Source organism: Hyperolius riggenbachi, chromosome 8 (assembly GCF_040937935.1).
Source record: "Hyperolius riggenbachi isolate aHypRig1 chromosome 8, aHypRig1.pri, whole genome shotgun sequence".
NCBI lineage: Eukaryota > Metazoa > Chordata > Amphibia > Anura > Hyperoliidae > Hyperolius > Hyperolius riggenbachi.
In genome coordinates, this window is record NC_090653.1 from 258009050 (window position 1) to 258020543 (window position 11494).

The 11494-nt window shown below is 41.5% G+C and overlaps 1 protein-coding gene across 1 annotated transcript; it reads right to left on the reverse strand.

Moving 5' to 3' along the window:
* Positions 1 to 8822: 8822 nt before the first annotated feature.
* On the reverse strand, positions 8823 to 9494 carry LOC137527470 (olfactory receptor 2C3-like). Its single transcript, XM_068247984.1, has one exon. The coding sequence runs from the start codon at positions 9492 to 9494 to the stop codon at positions 8823 to 8825; it is 672 nt and encodes a 223-aa protein (XP_068104085.1).
* Between the last annotated feature and the right edge of the window lie 2000 nt (positions 9495 to 11494).

Genomic DNA, 11494 nt, shown 5'->3' on the forward strand with positions numbered 1-11494 from the left:
AGCATGCAGCAAATCAGGTGTTTCTGACAGTATTGTCAGGTCTGACAAGATTTTCTGCCTGCTTAATTCTGGTGTGATTCAGACACGAGTGCTGACAAATAACTGGTATTGTTTAAAAGGAAATAAATATGGCAGTCTCCATAGTCTTCTCACTACAGGTGTTCTTTAAAAAATACAGACAACACTTTGGTGGCTGCTATTTGACCTGAGGAAGCGGAAAATACCTGTTAAACATGTTGTCACATCTGACTTACTGTGTGTAATAAACTACTGAAAGAACACAGAGTCATATTGGCTGTTGTTGAGATCTTCAGGAGAGGTAAGCCAACCCTATTGCTCCTTCTTAAACTGTTTTTAAATAATTGTATTATTTTGGGTGCCACCAGTGACCAATATCTTAACCTGACATGACTTAATTATTATATTATTGTTATATTTTATTTTCTTTGGGAAAGTGAAGATGGGCTTTATCTTTTTTAGAACGCTACGATAAATCTATGTAATCTATTCACTAGCAAGGTAATAAAACATTTAACATTTATTTTCAAGAGAGCCAGTGGTGGGCTCATAAGATGAAAAGAAAACATAGGCTGCCTGATCTGGGGGGCTGAGCGGATCAGGTAGTCGCAAAAAACGTCGCTTCCCGCCGCTCCTGTGGGCCACACTCGACCACTTTCACAACCTCTGGGTCATGATGCTGGAATCAGAGACTGTCTCTCATTCACAGCGTGCAGGGAGGCGGGGGATCGGCAGGGGGTGTGGCCAGGGAGAGAGAGCTGCCCAATGGCAGCTCTGGAAACCCTGCAGGAACACCCCTGGTGGGTGTTTTAAACAGGAAATCCCTCTCCCCTATGTTTACCTCCGATAGCAACACATATCGGGCCAGATTTATCAAAGCATTACCGACAGTTTTTTCTTCTAAAACTGTTCTAACCAGCAGAAGAACAGCATGATAGTAAGAAACTTCCCAAAGCCTATGTAATAGCGGCAGTTTAGCATGGATTTCTAGAGCTACCGCACAGTTAAAGTGAACCGAGCATCATTTTTAACACCCAGGGCAGCTCTATAGCAAATTAAAAATGCATTCTAAAAATGTGGTTTATTATTAAAAAAAACCTTTCATTTTACCTCATTTTTTTACATCTAAGGGTTAAAATAGCCAGTTTGTCAGTCCGTAAGGACCTGCGGTCCCTGAGCAGGAGATGGTGGAAGGCAAATAAGAAATCACCTCATTAGACTAAATTGACCACAAACAAACCCCCATTGTACTTCAAACAGAAAACATCAGTTACAGTTGAAGAATTTCACACCTAGCCTGGATAATGCTAGTTGTAAAATAGCATGGGGTTCTACTTCTGAACAATGGCAGCCCTTGCAGCTATTTGAAGCCAGGAACTACTTAGTTCCCTTTAAGAAAGTGCAAATTCACTGGTCGATTTGCCATTAGATCAACCAACTGACAGATCCCTATCTGATCGAATCTGATCAGAGAGGGATCGTATGGCTGCCTTTACTGCAAACAGATTGTGAATCGATTTCAGCCTGAAACCGATCACAATCTGTTGAGCTGCTCCTGCCGCCTGTCCCCCCCCCCCCGTATACATTACCAGAAGCTGGCTCCGGGTCCTCTTCTCCGCGCGGCACCGCATCCCAGCATCCCGCACCGCATCCCAGCGTACACTGTGTCACTCCGTGACCAGGAAGATCAAATAGAGCGCCCTCTATTTGAACTTTCTGGTCACTGGAGTGACATAGGAAGTTAATGTACGCTGGGATGGAAGCAGGAACAGAGCGGTGCAGCGTGGAGAAGATGCCCGGGAGCCAGCGTCAGGTAATGTATACCTGTATTGGATTGGCCGCCGCTAGCGACGCGCTCCCTACCCGCAGGCGATCGACGGTAATTTTACGCACGGCGCGATCGACGGACCGATCCGATTTCGGGAGGAAATCGGATCGGCGGGTGCGTTTAGCGTGAACGATTGGCAGCAGATTCGATCCCAGTGATCGAATCTGCTGTTGAAATGGCGGCAAATCGGGCCAGTGTATGGCCAGCTTAACTGCTGCAGATTAGGAAGTGCTCATTAGTAGAGATGGCCCGAACCGTTCGCCGGGCGAATCTCTATGGGCCTTGTACTACCTTCGGGTCGCTATGACCCGGAGTAGTACGCCTGCGCTGGCCCGGCGGTGCACATCCTAGATCGCGCTTCTGTTGCCGGGCACTCTCTGCGCATGAGCGTGACGTCACTCATGACGTCATGCGCAGAAAGTGCCCGGCAACAGGAGCGCGATCTAGGACGCGCACCGCCGGGCCAGCACAGGCGTATTACTCTGGGTCATAGCGACCCGGAAGTAGTACAAGGCCCATAGCTTCAGAGATGTTCGCGGGCGAATGGTTCGGTAACCGTTCGCAACATCTCTACTCATTAGCAGTGCTACAGATAGTGTAGGCTAGATGTGATTTGTGAAGGGCTTCTCCCCCTCACTCAGAGCTTGCTGACAGCAGGTGTGTTGGTTACCTCAGCAACAGCAATTCCCCTCACACACTGCACTGCCTGAGAGACCTTCCTAGCTCCTCCTATTCCTTACAGTTTAAGAAGGAATCTGCACTATCTAGTGATTTCTTAGGATGTCTGAGACAGTTCTGCACGGATTACTAAAAACCTACTAATATTTTGTCTCAGACACTCTTGATAAATCTGGCCCATTGTTGCTAATCTCGGGGGGTGGGGGGGGGGGTGGGCATTGTGCAGCGGTGGGGGGGCAGAGAGCAGCGGTGTGGGGGCATAGAGCCATGTCATGAGGCAGAGAACATGCCTCTGTGTCCCATCTTCCCCCCATGGAAATTTCTCGGGTTCTTTTTAAGAGTTAAATATTTTTTTTTTTGTTACATTTTGTTTTGTTTTTTTAAATACTTTGTGGGACATTAAGCATTCTCATTTATAGAAGTATTTTAAGAGTATGATTTTCAGCTGAACAAATATAAAATTAAACTATGAAACATATACATTATATATTAAACATTCAAATTTATTTTACAAACTCAATATTCTTAAAAAAAAGGTATAACATATTTTAAAAAAATAAATACTGAGATGTTAAGCAAGCTCAGTTGCAGGAAAAATATTTGAAGAGCATGATTTGCAGCTGGAGAGAAGTTACATTTTATAATCTGAAGCAAAACCATCAGCATCTGTCAGTGTTCCTATTTTGGAAGTCTGTGTTCAATCAACCATATAAAAAAACACACGGGTAATGTTTGAACTTGAGAGGAGGGGGAGAGAGTTTGAAGGTCATATAAATACACATTCACAACAATTCTGTTAACTGTTTTTTTCTTTATTTTTAATAATTTTGTGTTTCTTCTTATGAAATACTGGATATTGTTAGATTAAAATTTATATACAGACCAAAAAAGTATACAACTAATAGTGACTTTTCCTTTTCTTTTTTCTCTTTAATTTCTCTTTAATTTAAAGAACTTTAAACGATGAATATTAGTTTTATTTTGAAGCATAAAAGGTTAGACAGAACAAAACAATAAACTGAATTTTATACGGTATACCTTAAAAGGACACTGAGTGAGCACCTTTTAAAATCAGAATTTGCACTTCCCCTAGCCCACCGTAGACCGCGAGGTCGACCGAAGTCCTCCTGGCTCCTCTCCCGGTCCCGCTGGCAGCTTCGTTAATCGGCGACTTTGACCTGAAGTCACCAGTACACGTCCCCGCCACGCATGCTACGTGTCATCACGTCGGCTGCTACGTATTATCAAGCCGTCCAGCGTGAGAGTCCTGCGCATGCGTGGTTCAGAGTTAGAGAGCCCCCATGCGCAGGACTCTCATGCCAGCCAGCATGGGGACGAGTACTGGCGACTTCGGGCCAAAGTCTCTGATTAACGGAGCCGCCAGTGAGACCAGAGCTAGAAGGACGCCCGGGGGACCTCACAGCCTACGGTGGGCTGGAGGAAGCACCAGGTAAGTGCAAATTGTGTTTTTAAAATGTGCCCCTTTTAAAGCACGCCTGAACTAAACTTATTTTCGCATTATCTATTTTTTTCCATACCTCCTTGTTGGATAGAGTGTATCATGGGGAAGGCCATCTTGCTTTTTGAAAATTTGGGAATTGACACTACCTGTAGATAGTGATAATTGTAATCTGATCATTAAAATCACGCAAAATTACACGTACATTTTTGCAATTATGAATACACGTAATTACAAAGCCCCCATACCTGCTATTGCTACCAAAATTGCTACATATGTTAAGGAGAATATTGGGTACAAGTCAAAAACAATATTTTTCCCAAAAAAAAAGTTTTTGAGAAAATTGTTGTTAAACATGCAAAGAAAAATGGTTTTTAAATCAGAAAAAATACAATTTTAACAACTTTTTTTGTATTTTCTAAAATCGATTTTCTCAAAAACTACAGGGTCTTTTTGAACAATTCTTTCTGTAACTTGTACCCTCCATTCTTCTTAACATATGTAGCAATTTTGGTAGCAATGGCATGTATGGGAGCTTTGCTATTTACCGCCAAATTCAGCACAAAATTACATGTAATTTACGCGTAAATGCATGCGTAATTACGACTGGGAACAATTAACTACGAAATTGATTATGCTATTCCCCTGAAATTTTACATTACGATTACAATGCATAATTGCATATTACGATGTGTAATTACCCATGGGCGAGATTTCTGCTCATCACTACCTGCATATGACCCTGACTTTAAACAATTAATTATGCATTATATGCATATAATAGTGCATTATTTTAAATTAATTACATAGAATTTTTTTAAAAAAATATTTTTTTATGAAATGTTAAGAAAAATACCTTCCATGTCAACTCATAGATCTTCATTCAAGGTGACCTTGATTTATGACTTGCCATTTAAATTTCCCTAAAAAATTAAACTGAGGCAGATAATCCAGTAGCTTCTAATCAATTAGCTGGTAGAAGGTTAATTAGACCTGAGGACGCTGGGAGGCGAAACCAGTCGGGTAAAGAATGGGCATACCTTGTTGCTGTTAATACCACTATTTGTGGGAAAAGATTATATGCTGGCGGTCCAATTTGGTTTTAGGACCCTTTATGTGAGTACCAGGATCCTTGTGTTGAAGTTTGACAATTTAGACAACTTATCACTTTATCTTTTTCTATATTGGGTGCCTCTACCTTTATCGAAAGAAAGGACATGGCACTCGGGCGGCTGTATGCAACATCACACTGTATTGGAGCTTAGCGGACACATTACATGTTTTGGGCGGAGCCCTTTATCATCAGATGAAACCTTGGATTACAGGGGAGGTGTACCTGTTGGATGCTGGTTACCGGCTGGCCGGATATTTACCGGTTTCCTACTTAAAGTGAACCTCCGGACTAAAAATCTACTCAGCAGATCTGAAAAGGCTTGGTGTTTCTTTAACAGTTTCACAGCATCAGAACTTTGTTTTTCTTACCAAAGCATCATTTTTAGCTGCATTTTTAGCTAAGCTCTACCCATCAAAGAAAAAAAGCCGGGACTTTTTTTCCCTGATGCTGTGCAGAGCATGATGGGATTTCCTATGTTGTTATTCACGTTGCCTAGCAACTGGGAGAGGTGCTCAGGACACAGGACAGTTGGAACTGTGTCTCATGCTCCCTGTCACCTCCTTTCAACCAAAAATATTGCTGCTATCATGAAATCAAACATTTGCCTGTTCTTTTAAAACATGGTGGGTAAGAGATTATATTACCTATATATTTTAATTAACATAACTAATGTAACTTAATGACAGTATGTTTGTTTAGGCTGAAGTTCCTCTTTAAGGTTGAAAGCTTTCTTCAAGCGTGCCTTCATCTTTGTTGTTGTTTACATTTTAGACCTCTCATAGTTTTTAGTATAAACCTGAAGAACCCTAGCAATGCAATCAACCAGTTCCTGTTTCACAAGACCTGGAAAACCGAGTGGGGGCAGCAATTTCCCCTTAGGCTGTAATGGTATTTGCATAATTTTTATAAACACACTGAAAAAGAGGGTTAAACAAGGTGTAAATACTTTATTTCACACTGAGAAGGCAAGGAATGGGCAAAAAGATGAGAAAACTGCTGAGCTGCAGTGCAGGTCACAAAGAGTAACAATCTAGGGAGAAGTTGAGTGGGTCAGATGATCTGCTCTGTGTTGGAGAAACAACTGCCACTCTCCTGTTTATTACCAACATACCATCAATTAAAAGCTAATAAAATGGACGAAGCAGGGCCTCTAATGAGCCCCTCTGGTCCAGCGGCCCCGGTGCGGTCACAACCTCTGCACCCCCTATTGCTTTGCCACTGTCTTTTACTATAGATTACTTTTTTTCCTAAAATAAACCATCCCTTTATTTAACTTTAACAATGGCTAAGAATATCGGCAAACATTTTTCAATATGCTTACCTTATTACCTTATTTTCTAAGCAATGAGAAAGTTCAAGACGCTCTACCCCCTCAGATCATACCAGCAGGTGCAGGACCAGGACAGCCAAACCAATTTTCAGATGTGCAAGGAAGGATCCGCAGACCAGATGCTGGTAGAAAAATGCTGTAATTCTTTATTCAAAAAATTCCACATGACATGGCAATAAAACCACAGGGTTCAACTGACGCGTGTCGGGCCTACAATCTGCCCTTAGTCATAGTTAAAAGTGAACCTGAAAGGGGAAGGCTTTATGTAGGTGGGGGAAGAAACAGGCTCCACCCCATACCTCAAACAGCCATCACCTTAAAGGGGACATATACAAATATATTTTATACATGGATACATAAGAAAATGTTCAAACAAGCTAAGATAATAGAACAAATGAAGAAGTTAGTTGTATAAAAAGGTTTGTGTGTCTAAAAAATCATCCCTGGAAAGAAGCAAAGTGCCTCAAATTGCCCACAACATAAGAGGTTCGTATACAGGATACAAACCTCTTATGTTGTGGGCAATTTGAGGCACTTTGCTTCTTTCCAGGGATGATTTTTTAGACACACAAACCTTTTTATACAACTAACTTCTTCATTTGTTCTATTATCTTAGCTTGTTTGAACATTTTCTTATGTATCCATGTATAAAATATATTTGTATATGTCCCCTTTAAGGTGATGGCTGTTTGAGGTATGGGGTGGAGCCTGTTTCTTCCCCCACCTACATAAAGCCTTCCCCTTTCAGGTTCACTTTTAACTATGACTAAGGGCAGATTGTAGGCCCGACACGCGTCAGTTGAACCCTGTGGTTTTATTGCCATGTCATGTGGAATTTTTTGAATAAAGAATTACAGCATTTTTCTACCAGCATCTGGTCTACTTATTTTCTAAGCATATGAATATGCCAAGACTGTAACAAAGGCTGTTAGATCGGAAGTATCAGCGCTGTTGTCACTCAGTTAGTGCAGTTGGGTAAAACAAGTAAAGTAATTCATTCAGGAATTTAAACTATCTGGAGAGTATGTAGTGAAAATAAAATACTGCTAATAGGCTTAAAAATGTTTAGAAGTGAAATTTGTGCTCAACTTAGAAAATTCCTAGCCGATAGCAAAGGAAAATCTATTTTTTAAAATATTAAATTACAAAGAGATTTGTATATTACTCATATACATCAAGTTATAAAAACATTTAATTTAATGTGAAATATGGAATTTGAAAGCCTACTTTAACTGTGCTTAAAAAAATAAATTATATATATATATATATATATATATATATATATATATATATATATATATACACACACATATATATGCAGGGTGGGCCATTTATATAGATACACCTTAAAACAGGAATGGTTGGTGATATTAACTTTTTGTTTGTGGCACATTAGTGTATGTGAGGGGGAAAACTTTTCAAGATGGGTGGTGACCACGGTGGCCATTTTGAAGTCGGCCGTTTTGAATCCAACTTTTGTTTTTTCAATAGGAAGAGTGTGCTTAGTTTTAACATAACTTTATTCTAAATGCTTGCTCTACCTACATAACATATGTATTGCACTGTCCACATGATGATTTGTGTTTTTGTGATCATTCTATAGTAAAGAAAGAGAAAATCCTTCTTATGATTCTCCATTTTAACTGTGTCTATCTTGAAACCAATCCTGATGTCATTTCCTCCCTTACTCTCCTCTGCCTGATTGTGTATGCATTGCCCGCCCTCCTCCCAGTCTTCAGGCACTCCCACCCAGCTCTGCAATAAAAAGCGCATTGTCTCAGCATGAGAAATATTGGCCAATCAAAGAGGAACAGAGGTGTGAGAGGGGAAAACAGGAGGGAAAGAGGCTTCAACCAATCAGGCTGCATTAGTTAAGTATGACGGGAAAGTAAAGAAGTAAAAAAAGACAACCCAGCATGCCCTGCAACTTCCTTTGTGTGGCAATGTACCAAATGAGAGTCAGGTAATCTGGGGAATGATGACTTATCAACAAGAAATGTGATAGTGATTTTTTACTTTTGGATTGCCAGGTTAGCATACTTATTGTTTACTAGATAAAAATAAAGAATTGATTTATGATTTTATTTGGGACAGTTACACTTTCACTCTGAGCTGGGTTGGGAAAAAAAAAGAAAAGGGCAGATGTGATATCATTTTTGACATCACAGAGAAGCAGTAAATATGGAAACAGCAGAAATATGGTTTTATTTTTTCATATCAGATTTCTCTTAAATCTGACAGTGAACACTAAAAATAACAGGATAGTTAAGTTAAATAAGTAATTTCTTATTGGATAACTTTTTTTATTTTTTTCAGTTAACGTGGAGCTTTTACCCAACTTTAAGTGTCCTTAATGAGAAAGTTGCTGGGTGGCTTGTCCTTAGAGAAGCAAATGCTACACATTTTTTTGCAACATATGTATAATTAGACTTTTCAAAGCTCCAAGAACCTGCTGGTTCCTAAGGCTGTAAATTATAGGGTTTAGCATGGGTGTGATAATGGAGTACATTATAGAAACTATGGAGTTCAGCCTATGAGATGAACTATTACTTGGCAGAAGGTACATGAAGATAAGAGCTCCAAAGTAAAGGGCAACCACTGTAACATGCGAAGCACAAGTGGAGAAGGTCTTCTCCCTGCTGGACCTGCACGAGATCTTGAGGATAGCTAATATGATGAAAATATAGGACGTGAGGATGAAGGCCAGGCAGCCAATTCCAAACACAGCAGCTGCAAGCGTGGCCATGATGTCACTCAGGTGTGTGTCAGAACAGGAGAGTCGAATGAGAGGTTCTATCTCACAGTAGAGGCGATCTATTGAGTTTACCCCACAAAACTGAAGATGTGCTGTGATCACAGTGTTGATAGTTGAGTTTAGAACACCAATGAACCAAGCAATTGTTGCCAGGCAAAGACTCACCAGTCTGTTGATAATGACCGTGTAGTGCAAGGGTCGGCAGATAGCCACATAGCGGTCACAAGCCATGGAGGCCAAAAGGATACATTCAGTGGTAACACACATGGTGAAGATGTAGATCTGGGCCATGCAACCAGTGAAGGAAATCATGTTGGTTCCTCCTGCAATTCCTGATAATATATTGGGTATCGTAACAGATGTATAGCACATCTCCAGGAACGATAGATTCGATAAGAAAAAATACATGGGCGTTTGAAGTTGAACGTTCATTCCCACCAACAAAATAATCAGACTGTTTCCTATGATGGTCATAAGAAAGATGACCAAAAAGACAGCAAACATCAGCAGCTTACATTGGGAGAAGTATGAAAAGCCAAGAAGTGTGAAATCAACTACAGTGGTTAAATTGCTTACCCCTGTTGGTTGACCATGTACTGTTTCCATCCTAAAAATATTTAATACATGAAAATTTGAAAATATGCTTTGCTAGTCTCCACAGGCAAGCACTTTGAACACACTTTGGGGGATACTTTGGTTTTGACCTTGGTGGCTAGTTCTGAATCTGATTGCTTCAGTGGACAGATGTCTTTTATATAGGTCCTGTAACAAGCCTAGATTAGGAATTCTTCCTTGCAAAAGATGTTCCTAATCTTAGCCTATTAAAGTGTGTGGACCAATTTATACTTACCTGGGGTTTCCTCCAGCCCCATGAGGTTCTTGGGGTCCGTTGACATCCTCCCATGCCACTCTGTTCTCTCAGTAAACCTCTTGGCAATCAGGCTGGCTGTGCTTTCCTTGCAGGTGCAGAACGCTCCTAGGCATGGGAGTGCAACAGGGGCGCGAGAGTGGTTGAGCCACGCATGTGCTGAAGATCACAACTGCCAGCAACTGACCCGATTACCGGGAGGATTGCTGCAAAAACAGAGAGGCCGGGGAGGATGTCGAGGGACTCCAAGCGCATCATGGGGCTGGAGGAAGACCCAGGCATGTATAAATTGGCCCACATTCATCATCTCTGGTAAACTTTAACTGCAGAGAAGACACCTGGGAGCCTTAAATTTTGCTGGTTGATAAGGGAACAAAAACTTATTTCACGCATTACAATGCACATCAAGCTCTGTTTTTGGGGCATTGGGATTTTAAGGGTTTTATTGCTGTTATTCTGTGTCTCACAACTAGAGTGAACCTACCATTACAATAATAGATCACCCATTTCTTGGGCAGAGGGCAAACAAGCTAAATCAGTAGGGGATCAAATATTTCTTTCCCTCACTGTAAGAGCAGTGAACTCCAATTTTTTACCAATTTGGATGGGGTGAGGTCCTTCACCTATAACTCAAATGCCTACAAGAGGTACAATGCTACAATGATATCTATGTAACGATTGGGGAATTATTTCCGTGGTCAGCGCACAGGACGCGCGCTGACACTGCGGAAATCCTCCACGAGCGTGTAATTTATCAGAACCCAGCTTGGGTGCTATGCACTTGTAGAAGGCAATTCCCACCGGCAGATGGAGCTGTGGAGTGCAGATGAACACAGCCGCTGCACTGCCACAGATGTCAGATGGGAATTGTACGAGTTGAAGCAATGCAGGGCAAGATAGCCCTTAAAGAGAGAGAGCACAGAGACAGAATGTATGTTTGTCCACCAATCTAGTCGCCACCCAGCGATGGTGAACACACAACAACGGAACCGAAGTGGGAACGCAATCGCAAGAGTGGCGGTTGCCAAAAGTGACACAAGACTGAATTAGACAGAGCACAAGTGTAGCAAGAAAGACATAGCAAATAACAACGATCAGAACATCAAGGAAAATAACAAACGCTAGCTAAAAGCAAACACCGCACTCATTCGCAACAGCGAACGCGTTTAAAACATGATCACCGCGGGTTAGGCGCCCAGTGATAAGCGTGCCACCCTAACTAACCAATGTAACACACACATGAAATAGAGAACACGAACGCTTGCTAAACAGTTACCTCACCGAGCCTACAGCAAGCGTTCATACCAGACAAGACAGACAGAAGGAGCAGCCAGCAGCAACCGCAGCTCTGGCCTACACTCCCAGATATAGCACAGAACGACCCATCGCTACTGCCGCTAGAGCAGATGTGATCCAGACAGACAAACAGACGGGGCTACCAGTA

Coding starts and splice junctions, on each gene's coding strand:
- LOC137527470 (XM_068247984.1), bottom strand. CDS start 9,494: ATGATTTCCTTCACTGGTTGCATGGCCCAGATCTACATCTTCACCATG.